The sequence below is a fragment of the Ictidomys tridecemlineatus genome, chromosome 2 (genome assembly GCF_052094955.1).
Source record: "Ictidomys tridecemlineatus isolate mIctTri1 chromosome 2, mIctTri1.hap1, whole genome shotgun sequence".
NCBI lineage: Eukaryota > Metazoa > Chordata > Mammalia > Rodentia > Sciuridae > Ictidomys > Ictidomys tridecemlineatus.
The window spans coordinates 161,424,889-161,447,966 of record NC_135478.1 but is presented as its reverse complement, the minus strand read 5'-3'; the positions used below and the strand labels follow the sequence as shown (position 1 = coordinate 161,447,966).

The following is a 23,078-nucleotide window of genomic DNA, read 5'->3' as shown; positions in this document are numbered from 1 at the left end:
TTAGCAGTCTCCTATCTTTTCCCTTCAGTTTGTGTACTTTTAACAATACGATCTTCCTTCATTGCAAATAGTCATGTTGCTTCCCTGATGAAAAGCAGTCCATGACTCTCACTAGCTAAAATAATAAATAAATTTAGGCTTCTTAAGGGAGAAGACTGCTCAAGATCTGGCTGCAGCCAATCTCTCTGCTCCATCATTGCTCCAGAGTTTCTTCAAGCCTCTCCCCCTTAGCTGGCAGAACAACTCCTAATTTATTTTAATGTTGGACCTTAGGACTTATTTTTGCTTCTTTCAAATTTCTTTGGTGACACCCACTGCACCATAGTACTCAGAATAGCCTTCCCACAGCTGTTCACAGAGAGTGACTTAAAGGACCATGAAGGTCGAATTCATAAGACAAAATAGATTGTTGGATGCCAAGGGCAGGAAGAGTGGAGAAATAGTGTTTAATGGGTACAGAGTTTCATTTAGGAAGATGAAAAAGTTCTGGAGAGAGATGGTGGTGATGCTTGCATGACATTGCTGCTGAACCACACATTTAAAAATGGTTAAAATGGCATATTTTATGCTGTGTGTGTTTCACCACAATTAAAAAACAAAGAAAGAGCAATAAATATCTTCAGCCCCTATAATTGCTTTCCCAATCTTGCTTGTCTTTGGAAGGTCCAGGAATACTTGGAGTGTCAGGTGTGGGTGAGTTGCCCCTGGAAAAGTCTGGAAAAACAAGGAGGCATGTGCAAGTTGCCAGGAGAAGCTGACATATGACTGAACAGGGGCATGAGAAAGGTGTGAAGACAAATGACAAGTCCTTCAGAACCTGATTTGGGGAAATGATGATACATAGCTAAGAGAAATGGTGTGGGGAGAGTAAGCTGTAGAAAATTTCTTACTAAACAGAAGCATATGTACTTTGAGGTGCAAACAACATGATCAAACCATGAAGATGATTTTGAAAAAGCTGATAAACTGTGAATGTTTTCATGCATTGTTATATGTTTATTCTGCATACTTATTTATTTATTTAGTTGTGGGTGGACATAATACCTTTATTTTATTTATTTACAGGTGGTGCTGAGGATTGAACCCAGGACCTCACACATGCTAGGCAAACACTCTACCGCTGAGCCACAACCCCGGCCCTATTCTGCATCTTTAGAAGACAACATGTGTTGAAGAGGAATGAATTTCCAGCAGATGATCTTTTAAAAAGTGTTCACGATTTTAAACAAAATCTATCACTACACAATTAAATGTGGGTTATTCCATTATTCTGAGAAGTGTCCAGTGAGGACACAAATATGCAAAAATAAGCAACACAGAAGAGTACAGATGCATAAGGAACAGGAGGTAGCACTGTGAAAGTTTTGAAAAGGGCTAAACCAGAAATGCCTTTGATTTACTTAAACAGAAAGAAAAGCTTTCCCATCAATTTCACTTTCTCCAAGGACACACAAAAACGAGCACATAAGAAAGAAGAACAAAATGTTAAACGGGGAAAGTACTTATTACTTATGACTTTGGGGAACATACAACTGCAAGTTCAGTAAATAAGGAAAAAAGACATATTCTGAAATATCTGATAAATTTGGACTTTATTTCAAAGAACCAAAATATATCCATTTCATATCTAGAATAGCTTGTCCTCAGTTCCCTCTCTCATTTCTTATTTTATGGACTTGAAAATAAAATTGGTTTCTATGTTGTTTCCTTAGTGATTCAAGACCTATCAATACTGAAGGACAATCTTCCTACCAGGGGTTAAAATTTAATTAATGGTTCATTAGTGATACACTTATTTAAATCTTACATTGCTACTATTTTAAAAAGTTAGAAGACTAAGGAGAAGAGCACATCGTCTCTGTCCTCAGAGAACTCACCCCTTATCTGGGTATTACCTGTCTGTATACCCACACACATACATATATATTTTAAATGTAATATATAATTGATAAGAAAAACAATGTGATAAGGGTGCCCATGGAAATTTAAAAAAAAATACAATGTGGGGAAAAAAATAGAAATGGAAACATCAGCTTGTCCTATGGGTGAAAGCTGGTGGACTGGATTCATTGAGCAAAAGAGAAAGAAGAGAAATCCAGTGAGGATGGGAGGGGTTTGGGGGGGGTGGAGACTTCAAGGAGGGGATACAGGAGCTGGGGCCATTTGATGAAAGGAAGGTATGTACAAGGGGAAAGATGAGGCTGAACAGACAAAGGGTAGTCCCATTACGGTAGACCTTGAATGAAGGACTTGAACTTTACTTTGTAGAATAATAAACTGACAGCAGACTCACATCTAGAGAAGGGGTTAAGAATTTTTTTCTTAAAGGGACAGACAGAAAATACTTAGGCTTGTGGGGCAGGAGGTCTTCAACTCAACCACTCGAGTCTGCCACTGTAGCACAAAAGCAGCCATAGACAATACAACAATAAGTGGGCATGGCTGAGTTCTAACAAAACTTTCTTTAAAGAAACAGGTGTTTGGTTTCCAAGTTGTAGTGTGCTGTTCCTGGCTCTCAAGCATAACATTGGTAACTGTTGAGGGGGTAGGGGCAAGAATGATGAGGTCTAATAGAGGCAGTGAAAGTGGAAACAATGAAGAAAGCGAGAGAAATGAGAAAATTTTGAAAAAATAGAATCAATAGAACCTTATGAAAGACTACTTTGAGGGAGTAGTCAAGGATAACATCAAGGTTCACAGATTGAGTAAAGAGTGATGCTATCAATTGAAGCACGGGAACCACAGCTAAAGGCAGGTTAAAATTCTGGGGACCACTACAGAAAAAATTCCTTTATTCATTTAAGGCTGGGTGGGGGCCTGATTCAAGAGTCCTTTGGAAGAAAAGTGCAGCAAAAAGCCAAGATTCGTAGTTCCTGACTCCAAAAAAAAGGTCTGGTTAAGACACAGTGAGCATATTCCACTGTCTCTTTTTCAGGGATTACAATTAAATGTTCCTGACAGAATATATAATACAACCATTGGAGGATTCTGAAATCCAAACTAAGAGCAGGTAGACTGAGGAGGAAAACCAAAACTCCAAGAATGAACACGATGAGTTGAGTTCAGCTTTTATCTTTTGACTCCCATGTCTGACTTACATTTCCTTCTTTCCTGGCACAGCCAATGGGAAGAAAGAGAGAGCTACCTTCTAGTCAGAGAACTAGGAAGGGGACATCCTGTGAGCCTGCAGACTCTTCTGGTCTCCCTCTAAGGAAGACTTAGGAACAAAGCTGCAAACCGTGGTGGCAGCAGCAGCAGCAGCAGCAGCAGTGGGAGCGATGGCAGTGGCAGCAGTATCTTCCACAGGCTTTTTAAAAATTTTAAATGTTTTTCTATTGGTTCTTTTTAGTTATACATGACAACAGAATGTAATATGGCATAATGATAAAAGCATGGAATATAATTTGTTCTGATTCAGTCCCCAGTACTTCCCTTTTCCCTCCCTTCCTCCCAACCTCTTGTTTTCCCTGTACTTTATTGATCTTTCGGCTATTTAATTTTTTGTTTGTTTTTAATTAGTTCCTTGTGGATATACACAATGGTGAGATTCGTGGTGTATATTCATATGTGTACATAGGAAAGTGAGATCATGGCTTTTTTTTTTTTTAAATTTCACTGCTTGGGCCTCAGCAGATGAACTGTAGGGAGGACATCAAAGTATGAAGAGGATCTAACCCTGGCTCTTATAATCACAATCTTAGGAAAGGGAGTTCCCGGGAGTTGGGAAGAATGGGGAGGATACAGAGATGGAGAATTTGAGAAAGAGATATTCTAGTTTCTGTAGGAAGTCTTGGGCTCAAGTCCAAGGTGCACATTTGTAGAATGGGTCATGAGAGACATGACTAAGACTCTGAGACATGAACAATGGTGTGGACCATTGCTTAGGTTCCAGAATTCCTTGTTGGGAGGTACCCATGAAGGAAAAACCAGAATGGTAATGCAAGAATTTTGAAAACAAAACTTAACACTAGAATCACAAGTTTCAAAAGGGGGTTCAGGACTTGAGGTTTGAACCCAACTGGATTGATTGTTAAAATAAGAAAAAAATGTCAAAATTCTCCAGAAGATTTTAAGAGAACCCAGAGTTTCAAAACATAATATTCAAAAGGTCCAGGATATAATCCAAAATTACTTGACATTCAAAAAACCAGGAAGCTAAACAACTCTCAAAGGGAAAAGGCAATTAACAGATGCCAACCCCAAGATGACTCACATATTGGAACCATAGGCAAAGCCTATGAAGCAGCTATTATAACCACGCTCCATGTAGTAAATAGGAACACTTCTGAATAACTGAAAGGAAATTGAAAGCTATGAAACACAAATAATCAAATGGAAATTTTAGAATGGAATAATACAATAACACAAACAAAAAGTTCACTGGAAAGGCTCAACCATTGAATGGAGATGACAGGAGAGAATCAGGGGACTTGAAACTGAATCAACAGAAATCATCCAATATGAAACTAAAGTTGGGGAAAGAAATGGACAGAGACCTAAGAACTTATCAGAAAAAAGGCCTAATATTCATGCCATTGGAATCCCAAAAGAGAAATGAAGGATTGGTGTAGCAATGCATTTGGGAAAATAATGCCAGAAAACTTCCCAAATTTGGTGATGGAAATAAGGTATGGATCTAAAAAGCTCAGCAAACTCAAATAAGTTCATATATAACATAATTAAGCCACTGAAAACTGCAGAGAAATGTTTAGAAGCAACCACAAAACAGGTATGCATTAGAATAGGTGAATAATTTGAATGACTACATATTTATCATCAGAAACCATGGAAGTCAGAAGACAGTGGAGCAGTATTTTTAAAGTACTGGCACAAAAGAATTATTCACTTAGCATTTTACACTAGCAGACATATCTTTCAGTGACAAAGGTATGCCATACTTTGAATGTGGAATGTCCCCCAAAGGTCTATGTGTTAAAGACATGGTCCCCAGCTTACTGCCATTGGGAAGAGGTGGAAACTTTAAGAGGTGAGGCCTACTGGGAGGTTTTAGGTCATTGGGAGTGTGTCCTTGAAAAGGATAGTGGGAATACTTCCTTCTTCTCTCACATTCTGGCCATGAGATGCATGGTTTGTTTTGTCACATGCTTCCCACCATCATGTGCTGCCTTGCCACAGGTCTAAAAGCAATAAGGCCAACCAACCATGGCTTGAAACCTCCATAAGTGTGAGCCCCAACCTTTCCTCTTTATAAGATGACCACTGCATGTATGTTGTTACAGTAAGGGAAAGCTGACTAACACAATGTATAATGAAGACATTCCCAAATGAAGGAAAATGAAGAGAATTCTTCATCATTAGATCAGCCTTAAAAGAAAAATCAAACTATTCAAGTTTAATGGAAATAATAACAGGGAAATCAAGAACTTCATAAATGGGGAAAGAGTTACAGAAAAGGCCAATATCTGAGCAAATATAAAACATCATTTTAAAATTCTTTTGAGATAGGTATGAATGTTGAAGGCAACACCAATGCATTATTTGCTACAGTTTTGAATGAAGGTAGATGTAATTCATATGACAAGTATAACACCAAATAGGGAGAATATTGGGATCTCCATGGTTATAAAGTTCCCATATTTAGCTTGAAGTGGCAAAACACTGTTAGTAGATTGTAAAATGTTAGGTATGTATTTTGTAATCCTAAGATCAACCTCTAAAAAGTTATACAGAGAGAAATAGTCAAAAAATAGAGTACTTAGAAACATACACCTAATTAAAATATATTTTAAATTTAAAGTAGAAATGCCTGAGTCCTCAGCTCTAATTACAAAAAGCAGAGGAGTTATCATGTTTAATACATCAGTATCTAGCCCACTTCCCCAAACCTGAGCCAAAGACAGAATTACCTGTAAAGTTCTGTGCTTTGAGATGCAGATCATAAAGTTTGTGAATATAGCGTATATACATCTCTTCCTTGTTCAGTTCAGTCTTATAGAAGTTCTGTAAAAAAGAGAGTACAGGCTTGGATAGTTCTTCAACAGTTATACCTATAATTATTTTCCATTTTCTTTGTGAAGTCAAGAGAGTTTGTCTTGTGGAAGAGAACTGATGCATTTTTCCAGGTAAATATATTTTTAAAAATGAAATAAGGAGCTCAGTGATAGATTTTTAATTAAACACGACCCATGTTAAACATTATCAATTGCTGGATAAGCTGTCAGTAACTCTTAGGTTATAATCATTCATTCACACTTCTTTTGTTACTTGTTATTATTTTTTTGTTAGTTTAACAGTCATCTAGACGATCATCTATTTATCTAAATATATTAAAAATATAAAATAGATTAACATGCTTATTCACTTCGCTGGTTGATATTCAAAGGACAGTTCTTTAATTTTAAAAATATATTTTTCTCTAAAAAGTCTCTGAGACATATAGGTAAGGATTAGTAGAAACCGTGGAGAAGCATCCTCCTACCCCAAGAATTATGTAAAAAGAGGGTAAATAAAAATGTTCTTTGTTGTTAAGGTATTATTCTGCATTTCTTACCTGTGTTAGAGTTTGAATGTTCCCAGTTTATGTATGAAACATAAAGGGACAGATATTTTTATTTCTAGTTGCTATTATGGGGCATACTTATTGAAAATATTCTATTCATTTATATTAAAACATCTGGGTGTTACTAAACTGCTCTAAAATGTTATAACAATTGTTACCGAAAACTCATTTTAAAAGATTTTTTTTTTTTTTGCAGTTATAGATGGACAGCATGCCTTTGTTTGTTTTTTATGTGGTGCTATGGATTGAACCCAGTGTCTCACACATGCTAGGCAAGCACTCTACCACTGAGCTACGGCCCCAGCCCACCAAAAACTCATTTTTTTTTTTACTTAGCTAGACACATATGCTGGTATTTTAAAGGTATATTTATAAGCATCCATATCTACTTCCTTACCACACTAGAAAGTGCATTAGTCCTCAATGAACTTAGTAATCACAAGAAAGAATGTATATGAATTTGGATTCTAGGAAACACATTATATTTGAGTCTCCAAATGAGGTTCTTTCCTTGAGTAGATCAGTGTATATCATGAAATTTCTATTTAAGATGCTCAAAACTGCTGGTGTTACTTATTGTTGCTGCTTTGACTAATGCTACTTGGTACAAAGTTGAGGGAAAATAAGCAGTGACAGGAGGAGAAATCTGTCGACACTAAGTAGCAACAAGTTTTTCAGGGGGAAAGGGCCAGGAATTCTGACCATTTCTGAAGCTGATTAGCTAGACAGGGCTTTGCTGATGGACTTTTAAACTAGCCAATGTGACTGCTTAAATTGGACTTGAAATCTGATGGCCCTCTATTGGATATACCTTCTGCCCACTATCTTACTGGTGTCCATTCTCCAAGATGAGGACTCTTCTCACTGGAGACACTGAAATTAAGTTCAAGACTTCAACAAAAAGCATTGTTTTCTTTTTTCCAATTCATACCATTATCCTCCTTCTTTCCTTTTGTTTCCTGTAGACTCCTGGCATTCTTTGAAAAGCTAAGTAAATAATACTATTCAAATCTCTCTCATTATAACCAAAATCATTTTAATTAGCAAGAATTGTTGTACCATAAACACAGCCTAACAACCCCACAGCAGGTTTCTACATTATTAAAGGCTGATTTGCTCTAATAGCTTTCTGGTAAGAAGCTGTTTTCTTTGAGAACAAAAATAAGTGATAACTCTATAAATGAATAGTTCTTAAGAAAAAAAAAAGATCTCTCTAGTCAGCAGATGAGAATATTTCACATATGTCTGGCAAAACTTGTGACACAGGAACAAAACAATAATTACATTTCCTAGTATTAGTCATGTCAAATATTATGCATTTTTGCCGATTTCACAGTAGAGTTTAACTCTGATCTTATAAGGGAAGCCAGAGCTCTCCTGAAGGGGATTTGGATCTGATCGTTCCAAAGACTTAAGAAAAATCTCTCAAAGGAAGTAAGTGGTTGAAGAGAACCATATTGCTGCAAGAAAACATCAAGAACTTTCCATATGGAGAAGAAGCTAAAAAGATTAGCTTCAAAGTGATATATCTGGTCCTGTAATAAGCGTTCTTGTCCTGGACTGAAATTGCAATAGCTCTTAAAATGTTGACATTTTCTCTAAGGACTATTCTTGATTATGGAAAGCTATCAGTATAAACTCTCATCTCATGTGATTAGTGATGGGGCCTCTGGTTTTATTAAATCTCTGGTTTATTCCTACTAGAAGACTAGAGTAAGCCCAAGGAAATGATCTCTTCTTTTTTATATCAGTTGAGGTTGAAGAACCAAGGGACAGCATTAATTTGGCCACTTCCAACTGGAAGGCACCTGTGAAAGGGGATGAAGACAACGCAAGAGGATTCCTTTGGGAAAGGTGAGGTTTCTGAGGAGACTTTGTGCCTGAAGTTGCCCTATAGTCAGGTTTAGGGAGACAGACTGAAGTTTACTGAGCTCTTGGCTGTTCTCCCGAACACTGATATACAAGCAGGACATGAGAAAAACAGGCTGAGGTTTTCAACCTGATGAAAGACTGACAAAAGCTGGCAGGAAAGTAGGGAGATATGATGGTGGACTTAACAGGAATAACTGTTCAAGATTGGAAGTGACAGCAAGGGCTGACACCGTGAGTCTGGGCTGATGATCTGGAGGTCACTGTTGGGTCTGATGACAAAAATTATGGGAGAAAGTGTACAACACATGGATCAGATGTAGCCTGAAAGAGGATGCTCAGGTCTCGCTATTTTTAGGAGCTGATATTGGAGGTGGAGACGTAGCAATTAAATTTAAAATGAGAAGGAAGAGGTGGATGTGGTAAAAGAGGACAAAGCCATCAACTCAGAGATGAAGAACAGTATAGCAAAATATTAGGGAAGTATAGAAAGACAGTCACAAGAAAGTGAAGCTTCTGAGCTTTGAAGAGGGACTATGAGAGAAACAAAACAAAATTTAAAAGACTGAAACCAATGAACTAAGATCAAATCAAAGAGGGGATAAAAGAAAACTTGAAGGCAAACAGAGAACAGCACAGTTTTTTTTAAGGGGTCCAGAGGACCAGAGGAAGAGTGAGAATGGCTGTATAAGTACTTAGAAGAGATGTTTCATCTATTTTGCAAAATGTAAGAAAAACAATCCATGAAATTCACAAATTTGGAAGTGGAAGCAGTCATTCTTCTTATATTTCACATCAGATTGAAGGAAATTATCAAAATCATTAATTTACCCTGTATTAAAATATGAAAAATAAACATCTAAATGTGTGGTCATTTTTGTGCTCCGTGGTGAGAATCATTTGGTGGGTAACAGTTTATGTCAATTTTGGTTTGCTCAGGACAATTGGTTTAGACAGTTATCCTTACATCATATTTAATTTCACTCTCAAAAATGTCCTGCCTGGGTGATACACTATATGGTCCTATGGTTAGGATGCAAATCTTAACAATAGTGCTATCATCAATTGAATTTGCAAAGATGCTAGAAGTTGAAAATCAGTGGGTGAAAAAGAAAATTGTCACTAGTTCACAAAAGAAGAGATCAGTAATGTTTATTAAAATATAGAATGATTATAATTCTGGTGAAAGGAAAAAAGACACAGAAGCAAAAGGACCTCAATCTGGGGATACTGTGCCTTTTCCCAGGAGGGCAGGACGAGACTGGAGGAGGGCGAACAACGCAATAAGGGCTGTGTTCTCTGAGATCTCATGAGGTCTGCACTAGGGCTGAGGGCATGCACCTGGCACATTCTGCAATGTTCAGAGCTGAAGATTTTCTGAGCTTTCATGCAATCTGCAACTTGCCATGAAGCTGAGAAACATTTCTAAACTCTTCTCAGAAACATCCAAGGGGAAAAAAATTACACTGCAGATTAAGAACAAACAAACAAAAAAACCCCAGTATTTCCATAAAGAAAACAAATGTTAGGATAAAAGGAGGAAAAGGAGAACGGGTTACTAACCAGCAGGCTAACTGTACAGCCGATCTTTTTGCCATCTACCTCTCCCATTTTCATGCAGTCCCTAAAAACAAAAAGCAACAGTCAGAACTTCCTTCTTAGGAGGACATACGTGAAACCTCTATCATCTTACTACTTGCTATTTTTCTATAAATCTAAAATTATGCAAACAACAACAAAAATCCCAACTTACTTCTTAGGGGCAAAAAATGGTTTGTTACTTTATCCCCCACCCTCAGACCCCCACCAAAATGTCAGAAACCAGAGGCAATTGTGTGAGCTCAGAGAAAGGCTCCGGGGACTAAGGGTCTCTGGTGAAGCTGGGAAGCCAGAGACTCCTGAGCAACAGTTTCTGCTGAGAGTTCACTTCAGCATCAAGGTCTTGCTCCCTCTCCATGGAAAGGGGCTCAGGAAATAAGTGTGAAGTTACTTTGAACACCTTCTAAAGTGGGAGGAGAAGCAGCTGGCAAGCCTGGACACCGGCAAGAGAGTGAGGGTTTTGTTCTTATTTGAAAACAAGATCACTGTGCATGTAAATGAGATGAACTCCTTTGCAAGTCTAGATAGTACAAAAATCAAGGAATTAAAGCTAGGAAAGGTAACAGTGGAGTTTTACCCTTGCCAGCCCCACCATTTTAAAAAGAGAGAGCCTTATGGTACATAATACCCTCTTCCCTCTAAAAAGGAAAGAGTCCTCTTCACCCTAAAGCAAAGGAACCACAGAGGATTTTCTAGTAGTTGAGCTGAAATTTTCTACTGGTTGAGACAAAAAAAATTACTTTTTATTATTGTTATTATTATTTTGAGAACTGTCAGGGATGACTTTGAGAGCCCTCTCAACTCTCCAAGACTTTGAAAGATCAAAAACCAAAAACAAACCCCAAAGTGCTCAGATTAAAAACTCTGAACTACCTGGTTAAGAGTCCAAGGTGTGATTATCAGTTCCTTGAGTAATCAACTCAAGTGGAACCCTGACTGTGTTCTGGCTATTTGCTATTCTGGCATGCAGCATTTCTGGAGAACGTGGGATGTGGCTTACCTGTAATCTAGCAACCTCTCCATTAGACGAGTTACAGTGGCAATTAATGAAACGCCACTTTCCCTCCATGTTTCCCGCTCTATTTTCTTTAGTAGACTGGAAAAGAAAGAACCCGGGGCATTTTCAACATTTATTTTTATCAGTCACCATGACAACCATTTTACTTTCATCAGTACCTTAAATGCCTTAGCAACCACTGCAACATTTCACAAGTAGCACAATTTGCAAACAATGTCTTACCTAGGATAGGGACCAAATAGTGGAATTCTAATCCAGGAAGCATTGACAAAGCAAATTGATTTTCAGATTATCCAAGTTATAAAATATGAACACATGCACATAATCAGATTTTCAAGAATATACAAAAGCACCTCACATCTCAAAGACATTTTTTTTCCTAGCTTCTCTTTTATACTAACAGAGGCTTGTGCCTCACCACATCAAATAACACTGCAAGAGGTGAAAACAGGAGTACCTCCAAGTTTACTTTTAAGTAAGAGCTTGCTTTATTCACATAAAAATGTTTTCCTACCTCTCAGTGGAATGCATCCTCATCCAAGCAATTCTACCGCAACGCAACTGCTACAGGAAAATCCTTGTACAGGCGGGATGACGTTTTGCGTTTTTTCCTTTCACTTAACATTTGCCCACTCAATACATATTGTACTATCTGTGCACTCACTCAACAGTTTCATTCATTTTGTCATTAATCACAGAGGATTTTCTAAGTGGTTGTTACAGCAGATTGATGACAAGTACTGAACCACGTCTCTCCTCCTACATCTCCCCTCGTCCTAAACACCTTGGAGCACAGGCACTATGTAAACACAAAATAATAACAATCATAATAATGAGGATCTGTTTTACTTTCACTCCGCCTCTTGGCAAATTAACATTGGGCTTTGCAAGGGCTTAGTGACTGAACTTCCCCCAAAGACAAAAAAAGCAAAAAACAAAAAACAAAAAATCAAAACCCATGAGCACAGCAATATGAGGATATCCTCCCCTAGCCCTCAGAATTTAATGATCATAATTTCTTGTCTAAAATCTTGTTTCCTTTCCCTTTCATCATGGTTTTAGGAATAAGACTGAAAGAAAATATTTCTTTCAATACAATACTTTCAGTACAATCTAAGCATATCATATATGCACTTAGTGGAAAAATAAATACTAAGGAAAAAAGCTATCTCATCAAGGCTTTCTTTGCAGCTATGTTCTCCTCAGTTTTCCTCTTTTTCTTGCTATTTCTGTCTTAGGGCCCAGTTTTCTGTCTTGTTTCCTCATCTGTTACCTCTATACTCCCAATAATTTGCCTTCCTAATTTTTAAAAATTTTTTTTTAGTTGTTGTTGGACACATGCCTTTATTTTATTTTTACGTAGTGCTGAGGATTGAACCCAGTGCCTTGCATGTACTAGGTGAGCGCTCTACTACTGAGCCCCAACTCCAGCCCCTGCCTTCCTAATTTATTCTAAACTATTTTATAGATTAAAGGTGGGTGGGATAGAGATTGCATATGGAAGAGATGAAGCTCATTCTGGCAAATCTTCCAGGGGGAAGGTCCCTTAATTTGTTTAAATGCATTTTCTTTTAAAAACCTGTGAACAGCACCTGTTTCAAACTCAAATGGCAAGCTGGTATTGAACCAAGTCCTGAAATGAAAACCTGCCTACCAAAGCAACACAGGATGATGTAGAAATTTCTCCAAGTGACAGCCTACACCTCATATACTTCAGAGGCTAAAAAACAAAGAACTCAAGTTAAGTAATAATTCTAAAAATACATGGAGACTGCTCTCATGAGTTTTATTAATTTGCGCAGCCTACTGAGACAGTATGGAGTCAGAGCCACATAATCCTCTTATAAGAAGAGGCAAAGTTGTACACAGTCTATTTTCTTGACTGACTCAAGACAAAAAATGTTAGGACTGGGTCTGGAACCCAATTCACCTGTGTTTTCACCCAGGCTTGTTCCTTTTGTTGAGAAGCTTGCCAGTTCCCAGTATACCTGATAGGAACTGATAAGGAGAAGTCATCAGCAGCAAGAGAAAATCTTTCTAGATAATTTATGCCAGACTGGGTGTCTTCATTTGGTCTATAATCATGCTCATGTGCTCAAACGGAGTACATAGGGACCCCATCTGATCACAGAGAGAGGCAATTCTCATTGCTAATTGATAAGGCTGCTTATAATCAATGCCTCTCTATGACATTGGAGATCTGGATAAAACACTGGTATTGCCATATGACACTACTCACCAGGCTCTGGGGGTAAAGAGGTGGTGGAATCTGATTCTCAATCTGCTTCCCTCTGTATCATAACAGGATCGTGCTGAGACTATCACTCTGAATTATATACTAGTATCTGTGCATACTCTTCTTAAACGACCCAAAGAGAAGAGTAAAAGATCTAAGGTATGATGTTACACAGTTAATTTTCTGTCTCCAAACAGCAATTAAATATGTGATCATAAAATAAAGATCTTTGAAATAATTTGAAGTCTTATTGAATTAGAGCAGAAGAAAGAACTGAGATGGATGTTACTTGTTTGGGGGAAGCCCTTTAATTTTCCCCAAGTAAATTAGGCCTACTGTATGCTCTGATAGCACAGTCACTGCTGCATTCCAGCTCTACACAAATAAAGCCCAATAAGTGAATCAGGTGGATCCAGAGAAAGCAGAATTTGGTTCTGATATTCTCTTTTAGATATTTAACATTGCAGTATCTGCTTCACAATTTCAGTGCTAACAAAAATTATAAACCCCACTAACTTCAAAAAGTTGTAGTATGAGTACATGGAGATAATGTTGAGAGGCCAGGAAAGATGAAATGAGTTCTAAGGTACTATGCAAATGTAAAGTTCTACTCTGCAGGGACTACTTTGGCAGGTATTACACTTTAGGAAATAATGAGCTACTTTCCACCTTTTCAGCTTCCGAACAAAATTTAAGATATTTTGGATATAAATTACAGAGAACTGAGAATCTGTACCATAATGGCGTGTGTTCCTAATTCATAATGTGTGCAGTGACTCACTGTGATCATGCTAACTCACTGTGATTTCTATCACCAAAACCACATTTTATTGTTTCTTGAAACATAGTTGAGATTCTCACTTTCTTATCTGAGTCCAGGCAGTAATGATATTTAAGTATCACTTCAGATTTGACTTATTTTCAATATGCTGATCACAAAAGCATGAAAGAAAAATATTTATAGCAGTCTTTCTAGTAATATCCTAAAAATCAACAAAAGAATAAAAATCTCCATTGAATGAATCAGGATTCTTAAAATAGTCCTAATTACAGAGGCTTAATATTTTAATTATTGGTTTGCTTCTAATGTCAAAGTACTATCGTCTATTTCAAAGTCATATTTATATACAAGCAATCCAAACTGCATGCTATCAGGTCTTTATTAAAGTAGATAAGAGGCAATATAGAACTATGCATGTATTTATTAATCTTGTGAGCTTATTATAAATAATTAATCACAAATCTCAAGAGATTCATTTTACTGAGTGCTTTTTCATTTTAGTTCTTTGTTCAAACCAAAGACTAGTAACTGAAATGAGAGCAGTTTTCAAAAGCAATTTATTATATTGGATGAGGTTTTAATCAGAATTCTTACTAAACTCCAGCTGTCATGAAAGACAGACGCTTTATACACAAGAATGAACAAGGGATTGGTGAATAATTATTAAAAGTTCTGGTTTAATTACAGTATCAGAAGAAAATGGTGTTCAGGGCTCAGTACAAAGAATGCATTTTATCACCCACCACCACCACATGAAATCTCTATACCCTTTCTTGGCTTTTCTGTTCAATATAATTTTCCTGAAAGCTTCAAGAATGATTTTGAATCAGGCAAGCTGAAATCTACCCAGTCTATCAGTCACTTATAATATTTTTCAAACCTATATATTAGTATTTCCACCATTGTAAAGTAATAATCCTAATGTGAATTACAGAATCTTATATTTGGTCATCAATACCAAAATACTATTCTTGAATTTTAGCTGACAGTTGGCTTAAGGACAATTAAAAGTATATTTCATAACTGAAAATCTAATGCTGAACTATTTTGACACTTTTCTGAAAGGACTGAAAAATTTTTGCAAGATCAATGAGCTAATTCTTTCTTCAAAAAAGAAAGATCTTGTAAGTATACCAGGTTCAAAAATGACTAAGATCTACAGAAAGCCATACAGAGAACAGGTACCAGAAGAGAAAACCCAAAGCCCCGAACCATTCTCACGTGTCCTCTCTAGCCAGTTCAACACAGTGGATGAACACTCCGTACAAGCATTTCATTCCTGTGACTCTTACCAGGTAATACTGGTAGGGACAACCACAAAGTCTCTTTATAGCACTCCATTATTTCTCTATCCTCCATACAAATCCTAAACATATAATTTATTAAAAATGATTTGCTTCCGTAATATTGTGATAAGAAACATCAAGGAAGCACTAAATAATCATGAGTGAATAATCAGTATAAATGGATTAAACGAGGTTCTAAAGAACAAATGCAAAATAGGTTATTTTTCCAATAGCAAATCAGCCAAGGATATCAGGCTTTGGAAATCACTGAACAGACATGTTACAATCATACCCCTTTGTCCCTCTCCCACTCATAGCCCTACTTAAAATCATTATCTTGAAGCAATGTTTTTTCTTCTTCTTTTTTTTTAATTATTAGGCATGAAAAGAGTGAGATTTGTTATGTAACACATATGACCTGCCCTAATCAGAGATTAAAATAAGGAGACATGTCTAATCATCAACATAATAAGATCCATTTTCCAGAGTTAGGCAATTATCCTTTATTTCACACTTCACAAAGACAAAGCAGTCCTATGAGACCCAAGCTGTCTTTGCAACTCTCAGCTACGCCAGTGTGGAGCAGCTCAGGACTGACACCAAATCCCCCGAATAGAATCGACTTGAGATAAAACATTACTCACATACTGTTGAAGAGCTCCCGGTACGTTTCATCACCTTTGCCTTCTGACATCAGGCTATCCAGTTTGTCAATTAGCTTTGCTTCCACCTGAAACATACTCAAATATTACTCTTCTTTCTTCCTGTTCACAAGCATTTCTAGGCAAATTAAAGCATACTTATTTATCCCAGGGAAAAAGCCATACTGTATTTTGTGAAAGTGACATTATCAGCCATGGTTAATAGCAGACATCCCCTTGGAATTCTATGGGACTAATTTGGATGGAATTAACTTCAAACTCCCTGCTGGATGGCTCTGCCTACTGCCAAAGACATCTATCTATCTGTGATTCAAACACGAATGCTTGCAGCCCAATTTAAATGTTTGAATTCTTTTTTAGGGACTGTAAAAACTGGCAGTCCTATTTCTTTTCTCTTTACATCACTATATATAAGGACATCAGCAAACTAACATGCCCACATACATGAATTTAAATCTTTGATGTGTTTTATATCTATTTTCTTTCCTAAAACAGTTGAGGTTGCACTAAATCTTTGCTGAAGTTGAGAACTTGTCCTATCCATGTACAGATGGTAGACCCATGGAAATACTCTAAGTCAGCAATAAGCAGCAGGGGAGAGAAAGGACTGTAGTCAAAACATTTATATTTTCAAGGATGTAAATTCTTTGTAACTTGAATATCAGGAAGAAAAAAAATATCCTTTGATCTATCTGAGGCATGAGAAGAGATAGAAAACGAAAAACCTCTCTATGGCCAGAGAGAACTGAAACAATTAGGGATTGTGAGGGCTATTTGACTTGGTAAGTGTGCTGAGCCCAATTATTTCTTTAAACCAAATTTCAAGAAATAAATACAAGGGGGAAGGCAACTGGTCCCCCCCCTCCGCCCCCGCACCACCACCAAGCATGACTTCTTCTTCTGTGTGTGATACTGGGATTGAACCCAGGTTCATTCTACCACTGAGCTACATTCCCAGTCTTAAAAAAAAAAAAATAGGTTCTTGCTAAATTGCCAAGACTGGCCTTAAACTTTCTCAACCTCCTGAGTAGCTGGGATTACAGGTGTGCATCATCATACCTGGCAAACACAACTTTTCAAAATCTTTCACTTTCCAAACTTTATTGAAAATAAATGTATATAACAATACGCATGAAATACCCAAGCTTTTGCTAATTGAACCACTTTTTGCAATTGCCTTTTGCAATCAGACAGCTCATACAGTTGATAATGACATCTAAGATTTGAGGAAGATTTCATTTAGAAAAGATTTCATTTAGAACAAGGGACACATCCTATGAGCAAACAGGGTAGTGCGTTGATTGTGTGAACAGACAGTAGACTCACTGTCTCCAGCTTAAGGGACTTGGCATGGCAAAAGCAGCTGATCCCTTATAAGATCTGGTGTTCAAATCAGAATGTCTGTCTTCCCCAAGCTAGAGAACACTATTAGAATCTATGTCAATGAGAAATGATAGGTTCATCCCCTTGGGATTTTCTTTGCAAGAATTCCCCCTGCTTTTTTTTTCTTTAAATTAATTCTCAATGCTTCAAGCTAAGAGCAATAAAACATACTGTGAATCCAATGCTCAAAGCTAAGCCATTCACCAAATACAATGTGCAGACCACTGAGCTCAATGACTTTAAGATTCATTAACTCTCTGATTCCTCTATTCTGTGTCCAACTGGGAGCAGATAAAGTCTCTGTAAGTTCTTAAATATAGAACTGGGAAATCAAAGACTTTTTAACTGAAAGGGCTTCCCTAGAGGCTCAGAGGAACACAAGACCAAAGAGAAGTGTCCAGGCCATGTGGTATGGGAGAGGACAGACCAGCCAAATGAAGGTGTGCTGGCCCCAGCCTTTATTTCCCAGCTCAGGGTTGAATCTGGAATCAGAGATGCTAGAGGGTAAGTGAAATTGTTTCAAGGAACACTTCTGCCTACCTGCTTAAAGTTGCCACTCCGCCTCTGCTCCCAGTCCATCATATCATGAAAAATAGGAATCATGACATTCCGGAGATCTGGCTGGGGTATCAAGGTCACTTCTAGGAAGGGGCCAATCAGGGCAGGGATGAAGTGCAGTTTGTGTTCTCCTAAATTGAATACGATATATAAGTTTTAGCATATTTAGTCTTAATAATGTATCAGAAAATTAATATTATAAAATGTGGTTTAAAACTATCGCTATAAGAATTTTCAATTATATATTATAGTTATCTCCAAGAAAAAAAATCCCATCATAAGATACAATTAAAATTATACAAATCATGAGGAATTGACTACATATGTTGTTACACATTCATACATTAAAATTTTGATGCAGTTATTAAAAATGAGCCTGAAGAAGGATAACCCAGGTGAAGTTTTTCAATATAATTAAGTCAAGAAACAAGATACAATGTGGTAGGTATGGGAACATCTTTCACTTAGAAAAATGTAAGTCTAGAAAATTATACCCTCCTATGGTTAACAATAGTCATTATCTCTGGGTGGTGAGACTCTAAGTGGGTTTAATATACAAAAAAAGGTAATTCTTAGTATTATAAAATTTCCTTGTTTTTTTTTACATAATAAATACACAGCCTCAATAAAAATCTAAATGGTAGCCCCCCCACAGTATAACTATTTTCTGAAAAGAATAAAATGTAACAATAATTAACTCAAAATTGTGTGTTATGAAGTCTTAAAATGTGTGGTACTGATAAATCAGAGGAAAAGAAGGCAGGAGATGGCATGGACACAGATGATTTCATGAAGCAAGTGGGTGTGAAATCCATGACTCTAATCTTCTACGTTAAAAGTCACAGAGAAGTTTCTAGTTTTATAATCCAAACGCTGCATACCATGATAAATACACTCTTTCTCAAGAACTAACTTTGAGCAGCAGAGTCAAAAGCATACAATACTGAGTATCCTGTTAGAATCCTTAGAACAATTTAGGAAATTAAGCCTAAGATGGGTGGCTTCAAGAAAGAAGGTAATTTCTTCTTTAGGGGAAAATCAGGAAACCTTTTCTGATTAATTTTCCCAATGGCATACATTCTTTCTCTCTCTCTCTCTCTTTTTTGGTGTGTGTGGGGGGCTGTGCCAGGAATTGAACTCAGGGGTACTCAACCACTGGGCCACATCTCCAGCCCTATTTTGTATTCTATTTAGAGATAGAGTCTCACTGAGTTGCTTAGCACCTCGATGTTGCTGAGGCTGGCTTTGAACTCATGATTCTCTTGCCTCAGCCTCCTGAGAGACTGGATGACAGGTGTGTGCCACTGACACCTGGTTATCCATTTTTTCTTATATCCTCAGACTATAGGTACTCTATCATGATGAAACTTTCCTTCAGGGACATCATTGCATGAAAGAAACACCACTGCATGTAGGTGAATATTTTAGAAGACAGGAGGAACCATGTTATAACATCACACGTGCTACTGACATGAGAGATGAGATTTAGAGAAAGTTCTCTATAATCTGTGACCCCAAGAGGTCATGGAATCCCCACCTCTCCCTACATCTTAACTAACCTGGACAATGCATTAAATCAATCAAAGCAAAGATCTGAATTTTTACTGATCTAAATTATTATAAACAAAAGGGGAGAGAGAGTTGTAATGGGTTCCTCTTTCCTGTGCATTGTTTTATAAGTGAAACATTGGTTTAATAATTTGCAAAGAGTTTGAAAAGAGCTTGGAAAACTTGGGGAATGTCAAGATCTTAAACATGTACTTTCCTTAACATTATGTGTGTGTTACATTCTTCCATTTCATTGATCCATTCTTTCATTAATCTGTTTCATTCAGTGGCTCAAGAAATAGGAATGTCTAAGTGTAATTTGAGTACACTATTACATGCAGATATGTGAAACACAAAGAAATTTTGGGCTGTCATAGAGATAGAAATCTAATATCAAGAAAGGGGTGTAGGGCTGGGGTTGTGGCTCAGTGGTAGAGCCCTTGCCTAGCATATGTGAGGCACTGGGTTTTAACCATATGGGATTGGAAAAAAAAAAAAAAGAAACTAGAACTCATGTTCCAAGATGATGGATTAGAGGCATCTAACACTTGCCTGCTTCTCAAAACAACGGAGTATAGCCTTGTTGAGCAAGCTGACGATGGGGGAGTGCTGGAATGCAACAGTAGAGAGAGGTAGAGAGAAGTAGAGAGAGAGAGAGAGAGAGAGAGAGAGAGACTTGGATAGCAGCAGATTGGGAGAAACAGAGCACTCCAGCACTGATGGCAGCATGTCAGGGTAGGACGAGTACCCCTTGGCAGGCATAGAGGTAAAAGAGGGAGAGCTCCAGTTAGCTCCACTAGTGCAGGATCCAGCACCCTCCTGGCATGTAATCTAAGCAGACAAGAGCTGTGGACTCTGCATTGGGAACAGGCCCCGGAGAACTGTCTGTACTTCCCAGAATATTTTCATAGTGTTGTCTTGAGAAGGGTCCTATTTTCTAAGTTTATACTGCTGTGGGAGTCAAAGGCCCCTTCATTTTTCTATCTCCTGGATCCTGAGGCAATACCACAGCACTGACTTAGCAGGCAGCCACCTCAAATGTCAGTTTGGCCCAGGGGAGAGATGGACACAAACCAGCTGAGAATTCTGTGTGGTAGGAAAATTCCCCTCTGATGCAGAGGGGAATGGAAGGTACTTCCTTTTAAATTGGTAGTTTGGGAATCCAATGATCACAGCCCAGGGGAGTGAATCATGTGTCATTTCACGTGGGGGTCAAGAATGGAAGCACCAGAATCATGGGTGGTGGGCGGATTGCCCCATTTCCTCTCCTCCTAGCAGAGCTCCTTTGTGACCCCCTTGCCTCTCTCTGCCCCCTGGGCCATCAAGGATCTGCAGTAGAGCTGGCGTTAGTCTCGCTCCAGAGAGTATCTTTGGGGGCGTCCACACTAGGCTAGCTTGTTGGTCAGCTGCAGTGCCAGTGTTAGTCCAGCCCTTGAAGTATATAGTTCAGATAGAATCTCTGCCAGGCGAGTTATACACCCTATCCTAGCCCATCGACCTGATGTAGCACCGGCATTTCTGTGCCCTTGAAATGTGCAGTCCAAAAATCTCCAGTGAGAATCTATACCTGGGAGGTCTGCTTTCAGCACTAACTCCTTACGGCCAGCAGAGGGGCTGAGAGGAATTCCAACTAGCTTCAGCTACAAACCACTCCTGCTACTCATTAGGCAAAAATCAAAACAAAAAGACTAGGTGGGTGACTAACACATCGTTTCTGCTTTCTCTGAGGGGTGCAGTCTAAGAAGACTCAGAGAAGCTTCTCCCCTCCTTCTCCCCCCTCCCGGCCTTTACCTGTTTTCCTTGTCTCCTCTTTTTAACATTTACTTTTTTAAAAAATATTTATTATTTTTTTAACTACTTACTTATCTATTGTGGTGCTGAGGATTGTACCCAGGGCCTCATAGTAGGCAAGTACTCTACCATTGAGTAATACTCTTATCCCTAATATTTTTAAATTTTTATTTCATTCCATATTACTTTTCCCTTATCAGTACATAGTAAATGTTGGGGTTGTTGTTAATTTAATTTAATTTTTTTGTTTGCCCCGTTTGCCCCCAACCCTTCCTTGTGCTAGGGATTGAGACCAGGACTTTAAGCATGTTGGATAGGTGCTTGCTGCTGAACAATATTTCTAAGGCTAGCTGACTGAAACTGTACCTAGCTCCAGCCATGATCTAGTCCTGCTCAAACCCTCGGGCAAAAATTCCCTAGTCAGTAATCCCTCCCAAGTAGGCAAGGTAAGGAGGAATCTGACTGCACTCACTCCCACAGCAACAAAAGAAAGAAAAAAATAAAACTTGTGGCTATGACATCTATACAGTGCTCAGCATTGGTTGCTTCCACATTCTATTAGATTTCACTTTGATAACAAGATTGAAGGTGTCACAAAGTGGGAGATACAACTCTCATCCCTGAATCTCACCATGAAATACCAGGATAAAAGTGTCAGGTCCTTTACCATGATGAGAATACCTAGTACCAGGAGTCTTTTCAAGCAACAGAACCAATATCAACAGTACCTGAGGAAACCTCTATCACCTAATAGGGGTTTCCACTCCTTTTGTAGGAGTAACCCTAATAGATGCACCCCACTTACTCTCTTGTCTATGTCATACCTACCTGAACTACTGAGGGGACCCCCTACTCTTGTGAGACTTCTAGAGAAAGAAGTTCCTTCAGCCTCTGACACAGTAGGCATTATGTGAAAAACCACTAATCACAGCCGTAGAAATGACAAGGAGATTATATTATTTAGTCCAATTAAAATTAAACTGGATATTGAACAACAAACTGATACCCCAAGACATAGTGTCAGAAGAAGACAGCTTATTAAGAAGGCTTCACCAAAAAAGAGAAAAAAATATGCATCTCAACAGATGTACAGCTCTCAACATAAAAGCATATGAAATATGAAAAAACAAGGCAAACAATACTTCCTAAAGTTCATAACTTCATAGTAACTTGTTACAGAGATATCAAAGTAGATGAAATTACAAAGAATTCAAAAGAAAGATTTTTTAAATGCTGAATGAAATAAATAGTTGAATGAAATAAGGAAAATAATGCAATATATAAGTGAACAATTGAAAGAGAACCAAAGAGAAATCTTGGAAATAAAAACCTCACAAATTAGATAAAAACCTCAGTTGAAAGCCTGAGCAACAGACTAGATAGAGCAGACAGAAAAAAATGACATGAAAGCTTGAAGGCTACTCTGCCAAAATCTTATATTCAGACAACAATTAAAAAAGAATGAAAGGAATAAAAAAAAAAGAAAGAAGAGAGGGAAAAATCTAAGATCTCTGGGATACCATTAAAAGATCAAGTATTTACATAAATGGCATACAAGAAGGAGAAGAGCTATATACTGAAGAAACAGATAAATTATTCTGTGAAATAATAGAAGAAAAATTTCCCAAGTCTTGGAAAAGACATGAACATGTAGGTTCAGGAGACATTTAGAACCCTAAACAGACATGGCCTGAGAAAACCTCTCCATGCCAGATTATAGTTAAATTGCCAAAATTACAGGACAAAGAAAGAATATTAAAAGTTGCAAGAGAGAGGCAACAAATCATATTTAAAGGCAAACCCATTAGAATAAGCAGATTTGTCAGC

General features: G+C 37.7%; 1 protein-coding gene across 4 annotated transcripts in view; it reads right to left on the bottom strand.

Annotated features, from left to right (window-relative positions):
* Window positions 1-23,078, bottom strand: part of Dock4 (dedicator of cytokinesis 4) — a 437,803-nt gene that overhangs the window by 37,701 nt on the left and 377,024 nt on the right. For 3 of the 4 annotated variants that reach the window (XM_078040061.1, XM_078040058.1, XM_078040060.1), the window contains exons 31-36: window positions 17,895-18,043; window positions 15,954-16,039; window positions 11,229-11,255; window positions 10,989-11,084; window positions 9,953-10,013; window positions 5,868-5,961 (exon numbers count right to left, since the gene is read on the bottom strand). In XM_078040061.1, coding sequence (XP_077896187.1) covers window positions 5,868-5,961; window positions 9,953-10,013; window positions 10,989-11,084; window positions 11,229-11,255; window positions 15,954-16,039; window positions 17,895-18,043 — 513 coding nt within the window. The remainder of the gene's footprint in view (window positions 1-5,867; window positions 5,962-9,952; window positions 10,014-10,988; window positions 11,085-11,228; window positions 11,256-15,953; window positions 16,040-17,894; window positions 18,044-23,078) is intronic. The other variant, XM_078040059.1, reaches the window with a different exon arrangement.